Here is a 17,332-nt window from a genome sequence, read left to right on the forward strand (position 1 = left end):
AGGCCTTTCTTACAAGGTACTGATGGATAGGCTCAAATTTCAACCTTTGAATTAGCAGTTGAGTGTGTTAACCATTTGCACCACCCAGGGATTTCCTGATACATACAAGGAACTCAATAACTATTTGTTGAATGAATGAATGAGTGAGTTGTTAATGCCTTCCAGGAAAGGAATGGGCTGCTCCGTGAAGAAGTAAGGATGTACCCCTCACTTGTGTGCACAAGCTGAAAATGGATGGCGCTATCAGAGATTCTGTGAAGGTCATCCCTGCAAAGGCTAAATCAGCCACCATAGTAGACAGCGCTGCTTATCACATGCACGCCAGTTAGAGAAAAATTTAAAGTCCTAACAAACAGATACTGTAAGCTTTCTCAAAAGTAGGTTATTAGCAATATTACAATAGCTCTCAAAACTGGCTGACCTGTGGCTCAGTGCTAAGTCAACACCCAAGAATACTTTGCAGTGTTTATAATGTTTTGCATGATGAGTTTGCCTCTTGAGTTAAGAAACCTAAGGAAAAGTTATTGCCTAATCTTTTATTTCCTTCTTCACTTATCAGCTGCATGCCTAGCAAAACCAGTCAATGAACTGTTCGTGTATGTGCAACCCTCAATCCTTCCCACATACAGGCAGACCCAGAGTGAGCCGGCCACGGCTTGCTCTAAACCTTGAGTCAAGCAGGCTGGACTAGATGACCACTTTCTCTAGGAACACCAGGGAGGGGCAGTGGGCAGCCACTCGGGAAGCTGAAGAAGGTCCAGATCACGGACAAGCTGAAGAACAACGCAAGAAAGGCCACTGACCTGGTAGGTCTGCTTCAGGACTACCGAGATGGACAGGTGGTGGTCCCAGACCACAGAGAGTGCTTTGCCCAGCAGCAGAATGACATACCGGCCAGACTCCATCACCTCAAAATGAGTCTCATCCTTCATGGGTCTCTTCACATTCACCTGGCAGAAGACAAGGCATGAAAGCAGGGAGGAGGAAGGAGGGACATGATTTTTCAGACCCTCCCTCTACCCCACACCCACCCTATCTGTCTCTACTGCCCTCCAGAGTCACACCTGTCATCAACCCCACTGAGTCTGGGCTCACCCTGTCAGGGCCAAGACCATGCCTGGACATGCCTGTGTCCATCTCACCTGCCACCTGCCAAGAAGTCTATGACTAGGGATGATTATAGAGGTGGCAGCCAAATCATAAGATTAAAACTACAACCAGACCAATCAGCAGATCTTCATCACTTCACAAAAAGTAGTTTTACTGGCACTTCATCTTTAAATACATGTGGTCTCCTCAATGGATATTAAATGTGGCAATGATTTTAAGCACCTCTAGCCAACTGATTAAAAAATCTATCCCTTAATAAAAATGGGTACCACACTCTGACCTTTACTGTGTCTTCCCTTCTCCCACTCCCCAGAGTCAGATATCAGATATCAGGGCCGCAGGAGAACAGAGAGACTGAAGAACACACTTCTCTCCCAGGAATCACGTATTTTGGTTTTCCAGAAGGACTCTGGCCTGCACCCTTGACTTGGCCGAATCCTTGCGAGTGCCTTCCTCAAAGCCCATCTCAGTGTGCTTGGCTGACCATCTAATCCATAAAACTGAGGCTGATACTGAGAGCCTGTCACCCCCTTGCAAAGGTCCTCTTCTGGTGACATACAACAGGAAGGGCTAATCATATGTGCAAATTCATGGCTCGTATGTCTGCACACCTATTCAATATCACCACTGCCACCTGTCCTGAATAGAGTGTGCTTTGAAATGGAGTTGACACTGTTGCCCCCCAGTCAATGGTGATGCTAGCTAAACAGTTTTCTTCCATAATGGTGAAGAGGCCACCTCCATCCCGAGCTCAACAGCACGTATCTGCAAAAAGGCTAGGTTGCAGTCTGACGCTGTGGAACAAAGTACAGGTAACTGCCCATGATGGGTTTGGTCCCAGAGCCTTGTCTTCCTAGGATTATACATAGTCAGACACGCTGAGCCCGCTAGATTTTTCCAAAAGTTAGGTCTACGGCCCACCTGCCTTAGAATCCCTGCCACTTTAAATGCAGATTCCTGGGCCCCACCTCCCATCTGAGACTAAATCTCAGGGTGGAAGAGCCCCAGGATCAACATTGTAAATGAGATCTCCTGGATGATTCTTGTGTACTCTTCTGAGAACCAGTTTCTAAGCACTTAGCACACAGGGACTGGATCTTTTAATTCTCTTTCGAGAATCTTATACAGAGATCTCTGAAAAATATTATCTGAAAAGAACTGAAAACATAAAAGAAAGTAAACCCCCCCATAAGCCCAATACTTCCCACCCCAGCCCCCCCAAAAATACATATAAATGAATGCTGGCCTATGGGGGGATGTTATACATAATAATAATACACAATAAAATATTATTTATATATATACATATACACACACACGTATATAAACAGGCAAAGCCCCTTGTCACCATTTCTCCCCTCCACCCCCCAGAGGTAAGCACTGATTCTTCTTATACCGATGTAGATGGAGTTACACATCTTTCTCCACACCTGTATCTGTTACTAAAATGGGGTCATGTCATCTATATTTGTCTGCAACTTGTTCTTCTCACAGAATAACACGTCAGGATAAGATGATACATCTCTACCTCGTTCTCTTAATGGCTGCCCATTATTTCATTCACACCAGTTCTAAATAACTGCTTGATAAGTGCTCTTAATAAGCTGACAGAGAACAAAGCGGGAAATGAGGAAGGGGAGGATAAGGCCGGCACTTACCTCCCCATCAAACAGTTCAATCTCTCCTTCTTCAACCAGGATGGTGACCCGCTTTTTGCATTTCACTGACGGGCTGCTGCACCCCTCATTCCCCACCAGGATGCGAAAGGTCCCAGGGTTGCCACCACAGTAATCCTGGGGTAAGGGGGGTTCCAGGAAAGAAATGTTATGCCTGCTACCTCTATCCAGATAAGAAGACTGGCATCTTGTCATCTCAGGCCTTTGGATATGTGTTACAGGATGTCACCATATCCGCGTGTGTGTGTGTATGTGTGTGTGTATGAGAGAGAGATTGAGGAGGGACAGGCACAGGTTAGCTCCCTCAGGTGTGTCGTTCTCAGCCACTACATACTGAAGCAGGTGTCTTCCGTCAGTGGTAGGAGGGAGAGAGTGGTGAGGAGCACAAGGTGGAGAAGGGAGAAGGAGGGAGAAGAAGAAAATGCATGCTTTTATGTGCATCAGGCTAACAGCCCTTACCTACAGCCCGCTGGTTCTCAGTCCCACCCAGGTAACCAGGACAGTTTGACCCCACAGCATCTGATAGCTTTAAATTCTGGTGGGATCCCTCTGGACTGCCGGCCCAGAAATGTAACCAAATGCCATGTGAAGGAGTTCCATGCATCCTGAGCTACCACTTCTAGTTGGGAAGAGAGGATGAGGGATCACCAGTCCTTTCTGGTCAACTGTACATGTAGAAAATGAACAAAGGGGGACATGTTCCCAGCAAATACCTTCCCACAGTGGCTATGATTATTAATCACTGTGGGGTGAAGGGCAAAAATTCAGCACTCAACTTAGAAAAACTAGGTGTGGGTCTTAGTTCTACCACTTATTGTGGAACCTAGAGTAAGTCGTACGCTCTCCGATACCCCCCCACACACATACACACACACACACTCCATGTGCCCTGTGATAAGACGAGGCTCAGCCAACTTAATGGGACTGTCGTGAAGATAAAAGAAGGAACAAGTGTACAAGTGCTTCATAAACTGCCCCATGTGTTCCTGTTACCAGCTGAGATTTTTCTGAAGGAGGAAGAGTTGAGTCCTGATATCTCCCAAAGGATCAAGGGAGAGAGGGAAGGGAGACCCAGGACAGAGTATCAGAAGGAGACAATGAAACTGGCTGTGGAGAAGGAAAGCTAACAACAAGCACCAGTTGCCGTTGAGTCGATTCCAACTCATAGCAACCCTGTGGGACACAGTAGAATTGCCCCATAGAGTTTCCAAGGCTATAACTTTACAGAATCAAACTGCCACATCTTTCTCCCATAGAGTGGCTGGTGGGTTTGAACTGCCAACCTTTCAGTTAGCAGCCAAGCTCTTAACCACTGCACCACCAGGGTTCCTATATACATACAGGGTTTATTTTACTCCATAGCATTTTCACGGCTATGACCTCTCAAAAGCAAATTGCCAGACCTGTCCTCCAAGGCATCTATGGATGGGGTCGAACTGCCAACCTTCCAGTTAGTAGCCAAGTGCTGAACTGTCTAATCTGCCCAGAGACTTCTAGCAACACACAAGGGGGCACACACTGAAGGGGGACTCGAAAACTGCTGGGAGAGCTTTGCATGGCAGGGGAAGAATTGGGAGCAGTAGGTGCTGAGCCAGCTGCTTCCAGCTGCACTGAATTAGTTGTCTCTTTCTTGTTGCTCTGCTTTGAAATTGGCTCAGTAGTTGAGCCCCAAAAACAGTGTCACCTTTTGCTACCAAGGGTGGGAGGCAGGAAAACAATCAAAAGAAAGGCTTGCATATATAATCTGGGGGAAGCTCTGGAGGGGAAAATACCCTAAGGTCACAGTGTCTGTAGGACGATTTCTGCCTCACCAGCACACCGTAAGCCTCTCTGGGCCAGGCCTGCGGTATGTGAGGTGAAGGCGCAGCTGGGTGGAGCTGCCGCTGCTGCTTTTGCCCTGCTCCCAGCATGCTCTGCAGGCAGAGCACCCAGTCACCAAGGCTGCTGACTCACCAGATCTGCAGCTCAGTCTCTGGGGCTAAGGCTCCCATGGCTCGTGGTCCTTCCTTCAGACCATCCCCTCCTCCCAGGAACGGAGTCAGAGAGACCACCTTTGTTTAAAGCTTCACCTCTTTGGTTACCCATGTAGTGTCAGCAGCAAGAGAAATTTACAGGAATCCATGTACTGGGCAGGGGGAAGCAGAGGATTTCCTGGGCTCTTTCTCATCTTGTTGGGCAGTACGACTTTCTGTGCCCCAGCCCCCACTGCCTCCCCATTCTGAATTGTGCTGGTTTAGAAAAGAAAATGGTGGAGAATGCAATAGGATCATAGGGCTAGAAGTAAATTCCAGGGGTCATCTCAACCATCTCCCTGTCCACAGCTGCTGTAGATGGTCATGTAGGCTGTTCACTGCACAAGGGTGCTGGCAGGGAGGGTGGGTGGGGACTGGAATACAGCCTGGGCCACGCCTGCCAAACTGTGCATCCTGATTGAGGCTGAGTCTGCCCAAAGGAATGGATGCCTTTTCCTAATTTCACATTGGTGCTAATATGGGCTGATGACAGCCTCACCCACACCAATCCTGGTCAACAAATGAGCTTCTATCCTGTTCTTACAAGTCTCCAGTGGAGCTGGAGGGAAATGGACGAGCACTCTTGAGTCTCAAATCCCCTACCTCTTTAGACACTTCTTTTACCAAACCAGTTGTCATCAAGTCAATTCTGACTCATAGTGACCCTACAGGACAGAGTAGAACTGCCCCACAGAGTTTCCAAGGAGAGCCTGGCAGATCTGAACTACCGACCTTGTGCTTAGCAGCCATAGCACTTAACCACCACACGACCAGGGTTTCCTTCTTTTAGGGGTTGGAAATTCACTCCAGTAGAAACCAACCTCCAGAGTTTCTAGAGATAGATTCCAACGTGGAACCCCCACCCCTGAATTGCAGTCAGTACCTCCTACTCCCTCTAGAGACAGACAGCACCCTCCCCTCCTCTCCCCCATCTCACCTGCAGCAGGACATACTGGCACTCCCCAGGGAACATGTACTTGAGCCCGTCGAAGGTGAGATAGTGGGCCATGCCCATCACAGAGCACGTGGCATCACACACCTTGTCCGTGCAGTTCCACTTGCGGTCCCGACAGACACTAGGAAGAGTAATGACAAGGATGACCAATTGGGTACCTGAGTATGAGGAGTTCATCTGGGCATTAGAGATGAGGAGAGAGTGGAAGCCCTCAAGGAGGGAGGGGACCTGCAGCCTGCGGAGCATGGAGCTCATTGACACTTTGCTGGTGTGTGCTTATATATTTTCAGAGCATGGGATCCAACAGGAGAGAGGGAAGCCACCAAGGGGGGAACTGAGGCACACAGAAGGGAAGAAACCATTGAAGGTGACCCAGGCAGCCAGAGAAGAAGCCTGGATTCTCTTTGGACCACCTGCTATAGATTTTCTAAAGCTTAGCTTCTCCCTGGAAGCTGCCCGAGAGTGGCCACAGGGTCTACACGAAAGAGAGACATGGAGATTAAAATTCTTCTGAGACTAATGAGGAAAAACCAAGACAGAAGAGCAAGAAAGTTCTGAGTCTGGAAAACAGTGATCAGCTGTGAACTTCTGCCAGGAGAGATTTTGTGTGTATGTAGCTTTATGTTTAAATCTATGGTCATTTGTCGACTGCCACACACCCCATCCCACTGCCGCCCTGTAACCAGAGCTGACATCAGGACGCCCACTCTGTGCGTCAGAGGTGGTAAATGCAGACCTCAGGCCCCAGAGACAGCTAAGCCCCCTTGGGGTCCCAGCCCTTCCTGCCTCTGTCCACACAGGCCTCTACTGAAAGCTGGAATTGCCCAGAAGTCAAAGGCTGAGGCTGAGCAGGGTGAGGGATGAGGAAAAAAGAGAAGAAAAACCAGCTACCCTCACCAAGTTCCCCTCTCAAACCACCACTACAAACACTTGGAACTTGCTTACAATGGAGTATAAGGGATCTTTGCCAGATGAGTGACATATACAACCACCGATATGGAACAAGGCTTATCATCCCCAGGCCCCACTTCCCTGTGTGAAAATAGTAATCTCTAAGATAGTGTCTATGCAGGGTGAGTACAGGTGATGCTAAAGATTCTCCCCATTTTACAGATGGAGAAACAGAGGCACAGAGAAAAGAAAAAGAGTAACCAGAGTCCGACAGGGTGCTGGAAGCAAGTTTCAAAGGCCCTGTGGCCACAACTGCTCCTCAGAGCTTCTTGATCTACACTTCCCTTGTAGCTGTGTCCCCAGGAAAGCCCTCCCAGGGCCTCACCAAGTGTTGCAGTCAATCTTCACTGTCTCTCCTGGAGCGTACTCTTTGCCCTGATGGAAGCAGGGACACCTTTCCAGGGCCACACATCTGTTTTCATGTCGGACCTAAGGGAAAAGAACCCAAAAGCCGTGGGAGCCATAGTGACTGAACTAAAGCCCCTCTGGGGATGCGTCGTCTGTGGCTTGAGCCCACCAATGAGGCCAGCCCCAGGACCGGGACTGAGCCAAGGGGTCAGCCTCGGCCACAGCCCAGTCCCCGACAGGGAGCCCCTGCCCAGGCTGGGGCTTGATGAGCATGGGCTCCCATCTGCACTGAAACTCTGACTGCCCTCTGCCCTCTCAGCTCTTGCCGGAGGCAGTGGAAGCTGGTACACCTTTGTGACGACACTTCAGCAACATGTGTCAAAAGCCCTTGAAATGTACACATGCTTGTTGTTGGGGGCTGCCTAGTCCATTCTGACCCATAGCCACCCTAAGGGACAGAGCAGAACTGCTGCATTAGGTTTTCCAGGGTGCAATCTTTACAGAAGCAGATCGCCAAGTCTTTTCTTCCTTGGAGCCACTGAGTGGATTTGAACCACCAACCTTGTGGTTAGCAGCTGACCTCTTAACCACTGTGTCACCAGGGGTCCTTGTGCATATCCTTAGACCTAGTAATTCCACTTAGACGATTTCTCCAAAAGAAATATTTAGAGTTATGGACAAAGATTAATGTAGAATTATTTATCATTGGAAAAAAATAGAAACAACCAAGTGTCCAACATTAGAAAGATGATTAAATCCGTTAAGGAATCTCAATGTGATGGTATCCTGTGGAGTTATTAGAATGGTCCTTTGGAGGAATTGTAAATGATGTGGGAAATATCTGTGCTGTTAATCCGTCAAACAGAGAAGAAAACTGTATACACATATGGTCCCAATGATGAAACACTATATATATATGTGTGCATGTACATATATATATTTTTTTTTTCTTTCAATTAGAAGAAAACATAGAAGTTGCCTCCAAATGACGTGGTGGGATAGGAAAGGGAAGAATTTTCTTTTTAAATTTTTTTCCAAACTGAATAAAATGAACAACGTACTTAATACAATTAATATGCACTTAATACCCTGGGGTGAAGGCTGAATTAGGCAGAGATGCTGGGTGGTGCAAATCGTTAATGCGCTTGGCTGTTAACCAAAAGGTTAGCAGTTCGAGTCCACCCAGATGCAGCTTGGAAGAAAGGCCTGATGACCCACTTTCAAGAGAATCAGCCAGTGAAAACCCTATGGAGCACAGTCTACTCTGACACACATGAGGTCACTATGAGTCGGGATCAACTCAACAGCAACTGGTTTACCGGGACCAAAACCAGTGTCTGTGGCTTTTTCAAGTCACACGTGCCCCCTCCTCAGACAATTCCCTGATACTCTAATACACCCTCCATGGCGGCACGCTCTGCTTCCCTGTTCCTCCACCCATTAAAAGATCACTTATGTGAGCATGTTATACTCCTCAGTTCTGTTGGGGTTAAGGCAAGGGGTGGAGGGGATAAGAACTAAGAACCGCTGGCTTCAACAGACTCAGGACAAGCTGGCCCCACTCTGACCCCAAGATGTAGATCTGCTCTGTCCCAGCTCTAGAAGGCAAGCTCTGGTTTGGCCTAGCCTTGAGTGATCTAAAAGAGCCCTGGGTCACCCCCAGATGAACGGACGATGACACTTTGGCTCTAGAGTTACCTGTGGGGCAAGATCTCCTGGTCTGGACGGATCAGGACCAATGTGATCCAGTCACTCCCCAGATAAGCCTGAGTTTCCAGGGCTTGGAATTAGATAAAGCTCTAGGAATTGAGAGGTCTGTAGGCTGAGCAAGGGCTTGTGTGTTGGATGATGGGCTAAAATCCAGTGTGTATGCAAGTGTGTGCATACGTATGTATGTGTATGTGTGTGTATATGTGTATGTTTATGGTGGGTGTTGGGGGAGCTGAGGATAAGACGAGGAACCTCTACAACTTAAATACCATCTTTACCCAGCCTCAGACGGTGTCCCCAAGTCCTTTAAAATCTAAGTGATAGTGCAGTATGGAAGTGCAGGGAGCAAGGAAAGTGCAGGTGATGACACTCTTGGTGGCCCTTGCCTCCTACCACCACTATTCTCGGAAATCAATGAGCTTAAGCGCCCAGGAGAGGGAGACAGCAGCTTGATAGGAACAGGAAAGGGCTGAAAAATGTCTCTCTATGGAGTCTTCAAAGGCTCTGTCACAATTAGTGTTCATTCCCCACAACCCCCCAAGTTTTGTCAGCTCTGACTTAAGTCCAAGGCCTGGCACCTGGTAAGAATGACTGACATGTCCAGCTAGGGAGCCTTGCCGTGTGCTCTCTCCACCACTCACTCCTACTGTTAATGGAGACCATTCCAACAATACGCATTACCTGAGATAAAACGATAGATAAGGTGGATTCCAGGAAACGGAGCACTCCCACCTCATCTCAGAAGAACATGTGCTTGCCCCTTACCTTCAAGCAGGATGGGTTGAGGGCTCTCAGACCTTTCTACAGGATATTCAGCCCACTGACAAAAAGTCCCATACATCCATGGCCCAGGCAGCTCTTCCCCTTGCCCAGATGTGAGTCCAAGGACACCCAGACGAGCATACAACTCAAACCCCCACTTGGCCAAGTGGTAACACTGCCACCACTGCTGCTGCCAGCGCCACAGCCAAGCCCGCCTCCCCCTCCTGCTGAGCCCTCACTGACAAACCACGTGATTTGACTAAGTTTGACTAATTTGCCCTGACTAATTTTAGTAAAAGGAGATTATGAATTGATGGATTACAATATTAAAATAGGACTTTGATATTAAATTAGGACTGCTGTAAAGGTACCAGTGGCGTGGGTTAGATCCATTAAGTTAGAACTGGAGAGGAGACAAAATATAACCTTAAAAGAAGGGGAAAGTGTTTCTAGTCCACGCTTCAGTGTGAGGCTTCCTGACTTGGGAGAGAAGATCAGATAGCACCAGCCCAGCCATAAACACCCAGAGAACCCCAAAGCATGTAGAAATTCAGGGAGATAGAAAGACAAAGCCACAGTGCAAGGAATGACTAGGATCTGGATAAGAGCTGGTCAGGCATGGAGCCTAAGACACTGTAAAAATGCCCAACTGAATTCTGTAGCAAGTCACTTAAGCCTCATGTTCAAAATGAAGAGAATCATCTCTGCCTAGTGTTTGTCCGTTTGGAACACTGAAAGGATAAAAAGATAAAGTTTGTGATGTCCTTCAGAAGACTTAAGAATACACCTAATACTGATGAAGCCTCCAGAAGAAAACATGACAGAAATATTTGTCACTGTTGTTCATTAACTCATGCCATCTTGAGGTAGAATGGCTCAAGATGAGACCATGGTACTAGGTCATGATCAGCCCCAAGAAAAATTATGAAGTGGGGAAAAAAATTGTTCCCTCTCGAAGGAGGCGGCCCCCACTCTTCCCCCAATCCCATGCACACACTCTATACTGACCCATTCTCCAAAATCTTCTCACCTTCTAACAGCCCTTGTTTGTTCCCCTGCCCTATCAATACTTCCAGCTCACAGTTGGTTTCAACTACAAAGGTGCTAGAAAAAAAAAGGAATCTGATTAAATAACTCACTCTATGGTGTGAACGATTCTTCCTATGAGGATTTAGGAGGTTGTAAGCTCTGGGAGTCCCTGCGTGGCGCAAATGGGTAATGCTCTTCGCTGCCAGCCGAAAGGTTGAAGGTTTGAGTCCACCCAAAGGTACCTCAGAAGAAAGGCCTGATGATCTACTTTCTGAAAAATCAGCCATTGAAAACCCAGAGTTGACTCAACATTAACTGATACTTTTTAAGCTTTTTTTTTTTAAGCTCTTGCTTATTAACCAGGATGAATTTACGGTTATTATATTTCAGTAAGTCTGATTAGGTGACAAACTGTGGGGAGTGCAGGAGATATTGAAGCAGGAGTGCTTTCTTGGGCCTCTTAAAATTACATCATAGGATTTACAATGCCCACATATGAAGCCCGCTCTGTATGGACCCCTGAGCCCAAGCTCTAGGCTAAAAAACAATGCCAAGTCTCTCCAGCCTTCATACTGGCCAAGTGAAAAAACTGGGCACCAAAAGGACCACGGACATGAACGCACTTCCTTCCCAGCCACAAACAGAAATCCTAAAACCAGCAGAACTGGGTACCCTCTAGGTTCCAGAGGGGAAGTGAGAGTCTCCCACACAACCATACTGCACGTTCCCCAGAGGCCTGAGTATCTGAGCACCTGGTGGCCCAGTCTCCCAGAGGGAGGCAGACAGTAGAAATGAAGGAGCCCTGGTGTAGAATCAGAAGATCAGAGTTCCCACTAATAAACATGCATTCTTGAGCTTGTTCTGTTCCCTGTCCTTCCTCAGTCTCCTCACGTGTTACATAACAAGTTGAAGGCGTAGACTCTAAAGGTTCTTTCTAAGTTCTAGCTCTGCACTCTACGATGCTCCTGGAAAGAATGACAACTCTGGGCCTCCATACCACATCAAAGTGAAACCCATGTGAAATTGTTCACTATAGATCAATAAGTAAGCACAAGTAATCCCGTGCTTACCTTGCTTATTGGATAATCTGCCCCCAGACTCTGGCCGGAATCTGGAGGACATGGATGGTGCAGTGGGTTGTGCTTTGCTGCCACCTAGTGGCAGCCAGTAATATTCTAACTTCAAGGAGTGGCGCTTCAGGCAACAAGTTCACTCAAGACTTACTGAACTAAATAAAAAGACTTGAGAAACCTTCTAGTTCAACCCCCTCATTTTCTTGATCCAGTGGGTCTCAGAATGTGAACACTGGGGTCTGCAAAGTTGCTCCCAGTGCATGCTAATTGCCTATAGCTTCTCTGTTCATAATGACTCATGGCTTTCTTCCATGAACTTTTTAGAATAAAAAAAAAAATTTTAAACCCATTGCCACTGAGTCAATTCCCATTCATAGTGACCCTACAGTACAGAGTAGAACTGCCCCATAGGGTTTCCAAGGAGAATAGTGGTTACTAAAAACAAAAACTTGTTGCCGTCAAGTCGACTCTGACTCCTAGCCGCCCCATGTGTTACGGAGTATAACTGTAGGGTTTTCTTGGCTGTAATTTCTACGGAAGAATATGACCAGGCCTGTCTTCCATGATTTCACTGCATGGGTTTGAACCACCAAACTGCAGGTTAGTAGTCAAGCACAAACTGTTTGTGCCACCCAGGGACCTATGGTTACTAAACCTCCGCTTATGAAGCACCTTCCATGTGCCTGCCTCTGTCACTTTCAGTCTTCAAATCAACCCTTCTAATCCAGTTTTACAGGTGAGAAAATTAAGATACAATGGTTTTTGGTTTTTAGGTAAACATCAGGAGCCAGGATTCTAACCTAGAAGTATACGGTGCCAATGCCATGCCTCGTCCACTCAGTGTCTCAGCGAGTCGCTTAGCATGCTACTGACCACTTTTCAAAAGCAGCCCTGTTCTCCCCGTTCTGTGCAGGCAGGCCCCTGCAGCTGTGGCACGAGCAGACGGGGTCTGCAACTTGTGGCATGGACCAGAAAACTCTGCTCTGAGCAGATGCTAGGCCTTGGGCAAATCACAGACAGGTGCTGCTGAGCCTAACATGGACATTGAGAGTTTCCTTGAAGGAAACAGAGGCAATCTCCAGCCTAGAGAAGTGCTGTTCAAAGTGTGGGCCATGAATCCAGGCTGGTCCATGATGGTCTAAGACCAAAATTGAGATCGTTTGAGAATTATGATGGCAATTTGACAGATAAATATCACGTCTGTTGTTTCTAATAACAAAAATTGGGAGGGACTCATATTTTGTATATCATTGCTTTCTGTTTCATTTTTCTGACAATTCCTTTTACTGATTTGCAAAAGCACTGGTCCACAATGAATTGGAAACAAAAAACCAGTCCTTCACCAGTCTATCATGTGGACAGCAGGGGGCGCTGAGTGGTGAAGCCTGAGTCTCGACTTTGGTTATTTATAACAAGTAAAGTAAAGCGATTTCTGACAATTCTATACCACTTCCTGGTTTTAAAAGTGCTTTCACATTAGTATCTTTTGTGCCCACAGGACTGAAGCCAGGACAGGAATAGTGCGTCCGTGTCACAGGTGAGGTGACTGAGGTTGGAAGAAAGAATGAGTGAGTGTGTAAGATCGCATAGCCAGAAAATCGTGAAATCTAGACCGACAGTTCGGCCCTCCAACTTCGACTCCTATTTGGGGGCTCCTTCTGCTCTCAGTAGAGTTGCCCCCAGGAAAGAGCTATTTCCCTCCCCTTTACAATTCCCAATGTGAAGAATCCCTGACACCCTCCCCTCAAGCCCTTGGTAACAGGCCACAGCCTTAATGTCTTACCCAGGGGACAATGTCTGCGCCATCAGATGGGCCCAAAGAGGGTGTTTCCAGCCCCATTTTCTTTGCATTGTAGCCAAGAACACGTGTCCCGCGCTGCGGCCAACCCGCCACAGACACTTAATAAATTACACGGCCTTTTCTGGGCTGCCAAATCTGGCCTCAACAACCTGCACGTTAGTCGGCATCACAATGAAGCAGTTGTGAAAATAACCCAGTCTCATACAACACGAGCTTTTGAGTTTATTCTAATTCCCTGCTGCTGAGGTACGCGTCCCCTTGTTCTGTGACAGGTATACAAATACTGTCTTCAGGATGCAGCCATAGGCCTTCGGGAATGCCAAATGAGCTCCTCACGGCAGGGCTACATCTGAACTTGAGGGCTGAATCTCCTCTTGAGATTTGGGACAACAATGCAATTATTGTGGTTAGTAATATTTATGTCTATCTTTGTTTTTTTCCTTCATTAAAAAGAAAAATTCATTTAAAAGGGTCCCTGATGCTGACATAATCTCCTGAGACAATGTCTCTTTCCTTATCTAAGTCTTCTCTGCTGTCAGGAGACTTTCTCCTCCAGAGACAGCGAAGGAATAGTGAGCCATGTCCCCGAAATCTCTGAGACACTCAAAATAAGAGGAGTGGGGATAAAAAGAATAAGGAAGCTTCTCCCTCCCCTGTCCTATTTCTTGTCCCTGCCCAGGTCTCAGTTCCCCTCCTTATAGGTCCTCCTTGAATATCTGCCTTCTGCTAAGGCACCAAGCAAGACCTTCAGGTTTAGGGGTGCTCAGTAGCCAATCTCTAGCTCCCCTATTACCAAAAACATTTCCAGAATCCTCAAAAGCCACGGCAGAGGGGAACGTTCAGGGGAGAATTAATGCGGGCTAGCTTCTCTGTTTTAGAAGAGAAAGCGTTCGGGAGGAAAGTAGATAGGCCGTCCATCTGCACAAACCTCAATTCCAGGCCTCCTAAAGGACACTGGTGATGGGCCAAAGTTCTCTCTACAGAGCATGGGCAGTTCCCACAGCCCAGACCACCGCCCCCCAAGTCAAGGCCCAAAACCCAAAACCCACTGCCATCGAGTCGATTCCGACTCATAGTGACCCTATAGAACAAAGTAGAACTGCCCCATAGAGTTTCCAAGGAGCTCCTGGCAGATTTGAACTGCTGACCTCTATGGTTAGCAGCCATAGCACTTAACTACTACACTGCCAGGGTTTCCAAGTCGAGGCCCAGGCATCATTAGTGCCCCTCCATAGTCATGTGAAAGCCATCCTGTCTTCTCCCATCCTGGCCTCTACAACCCCCACCCCAACCCCTCACCGCTCACTTTGGATATGGGGAATTGGAGTCAGAAGAAGTAAGAAGACAGGAAGCATTTGAAAGAGAAAAATCCAGAAGTTGCATCCTTCTGGGTAACAAGAAATAACATGTTTAACATAAAACCAGCCTAAGATTAGACTTTGGAGAAAGGTAAGGAGGCTGTGCATGCTCGACCCTCGCCCCAGCAGAAGCCCTGGAGGATGCATGAAGGAGCCAGGTGGATGCAAACCAGCATGGCCATGGAATGGAACTGCTGGCCACACTCTGTGTGAGAGCAGCCTCAGCCCCAGAATCATGGAATGCTCAGAGCTGCCCAGGACCTCACAACTCACTTTACAGACGACAACATCAAGGCTCAGTGTGGAGAAGGGACTTGTTGGGCCTGTGGCTTGTTAGTAGTGTGGCTGGGACATCAATGTCTTCTCTTGAAATAGAAAGTTATAAGCATATGGCAGCCCTTGGGAAAATTCTAGTGGAAACGCCTGTTCTTTCTTGTAAGTATTTTCTGGAAATACTTTCATTGCTTCTTATAGCACCCCTGTGAGCTAAGTTCTTACATACTTGTCAGATCTCATCAGGATCAACTTCGGACATGTTCCTACCAGCTCCCTCCCTGAGTTTGGCAGCTGACCAGGACACAGAGGACTCTCCCTGACCCCTTCCCCCTTCACCACCACCACCTCTATTACTGTTTTAGCTTGTTTCTTCCTCTCTCTGGCTCCACAGCCCACTCACTCATCCCAGCCTGCAGGAAAATGGAAGGGAAGGCTGCCAACTTTGCAGCTGTGGGGTGGCTACCATCTTACCATGCCGGGGGGGCAGAGGCAACCGGAGACACAGCCTGTGCTCATGCACTCCAGGTCGTAGTTCTGGCAGGTTTTGGCACACTCAAGCCCTTCAGCCCGAGGGTTGTCAGCAGGACACACCAACTTGACCATGGGGGGCCGGCAGGATAGGCTCCTTTTGCCTTGGAGGTAGGAAAATCAAAGAGATGATGAGTGAAAGAGTGAATGGATCTATCTTCGACACTGTCCTTTGGTACCCTTGGTGCAGTCACTCAATTTGAGAGACTCCAAGCTGCCCATACCCTGGTATTAGGTGCCGCCTAAGCTTTAATCAGGTCTAGCCCTGACCCATGTCCCCTGAGTGGGACAGAGGTGGCAGCCTCATCGTCTGAGCTTCTGACCTTTGGCCTACACTGATGGCAGCCTTCCCGATCCCAGCTCATTTGTCTAATGGCCCCACTTCTCATCCCCCTTGATCCCTCTGTAGCAGGATGCACTGCAGAAATTTTCAGACCTAGGCTAAAAAGGATCCTTAGCAGGACCCAACAGGACCATTCCTAATATGAGAACCCAATCCCAGTGCCGTTGAGTCGATTCCGACTCAAAGCGACCCGATAGGACAGAGTAGAACTGCCCCATAGAGTTTCCAAGGAGCACCTGGTGGATTTGAACTGCCGACCCTTTGGTTAGCAGCCATAGCACTTAACCACTACGCCACCAGGGTTTCCAATATGAGAAAGAGAATGTCATTTGGCCACAAAGACTTTAAGAGGTCTTTGCTCAAATTTCATTCTCTCTGGGAGGCCATCCACAACCACTCTACTTAAAACTGCAACATCCTATCCCCCACCTGACACTCCTATCTCCCCTTCTCTCTTTGTTTTTCTCTGGGACACATATCACCGTCTGATATGCTACATATATTTTACTTATTTATTTGTTGATTGTCCACCTATCTCCTCCCCACTAGAATATATGCTCCTTGAAAACAGGGGTTTTTGTCTACTTTGTTCATTGATTGATCACATTTCCTGACAATTAGTAGGTATCAACAGTGGACTGAGTAAGTAATGACAATGGAAGATTGAGACAGCACCCTTCTTTCAAAACCCTGGAGTGCTTAGCATCATTTAGATCACTTAATACCTCCTGTGGGTGAGGAAGCCAGAATTTCTAGCCTTATAAAAGTTAAGGAGCTAGAACTCCAAAAGGCTAAGTGGCTTTTCCAAGTCTTCCCAGGATTCTAAAAGTTTCCTAATTTTGAAAAAGATATTACCTTCCAGGGACTAGAGTGGAAGACCTTCAGCAAGAGAGGCCGAAAGCATTAAAGACAAGTCTACAGGGGGAGCACGAGGAAGATGCTACAACAAGAGAGAAAGCAAGAGGCAGAAGAATTTGGTGATCCTGTGATCACAAGTCCTGATTTCAACTTGTAAGCCACCCACATGCTTGGGAGCTTGCCCCGAGCATAAGCTGAGAGAGAGATGTTCCCCAATCAGTCATCCAGGAAAGCAAACCTCTCATCCAGGGCAACCTGGGAAACAAGCAGCATGGCACAGAGAGCTGGTCACCTGGACAGAGGGAGTGTTATGGAAAGTGAAAGGCAGAGAGAGATGAGGTCAAGCTGGTAGTTGAAAACAGCCCAACTATCTGCCTAATGGCACCACTCTCCCTCTTTGCAGAAGAGTTCTTTCTAAGCAAGGAGCATCCTTCTGGAAGCAAATAAGGCCCTCATGATCCATAAACATGAATATGGTCCTACCAGCACCGTGTCAGCCCCTTCTCCCCTCTGTGCCTTGTCCCTAACCAGTACAGCAGCTT

General features: G+C 47.5%; 1 protein-coding gene across 3 annotated transcripts in view; it reads right to left on the minus strand.

The window, feature by feature from the left end:
• The window catches only part of VWF (von Willebrand factor), a 173,654-nt gene that overhangs the window by 76,658 nt on the left and 79,664 nt on the right, over positions 1-17,332 (minus strand). For all 3 annotated transcript variants that reach the window (XM_049882256.1, XM_049882254.1, XM_049882255.1), the window contains exons 18-22: positions 15,533-15,693; positions 7,030-7,133; positions 5,736-5,874; positions 2,769-2,903; positions 804-950 (exon numbers count right to left, since the gene is read on the minus strand). In XM_049882256.1, coding sequence (XP_049738213.1) covers positions 804-950; positions 2,769-2,903; positions 5,736-5,874; positions 7,030-7,133; positions 15,533-15,693 — 686 coding nt within the window. The remainder of the gene's footprint in view (positions 1-803; positions 951-2,768; positions 2,904-5,735; positions 5,875-7,029; positions 7,134-15,532; positions 15,694-17,332) is intronic.

Source organism: Elephas maximus, chromosome 4, assembly GCF_024166365.1.
Source record: "Elephas maximus indicus isolate mEleMax1 chromosome 4, mEleMax1 primary haplotype, whole genome shotgun sequence".
Lineage (NCBI taxonomy): Eukaryota > Metazoa > Chordata > Mammalia > Proboscidea > Elephantidae > Elephas > Elephas maximus.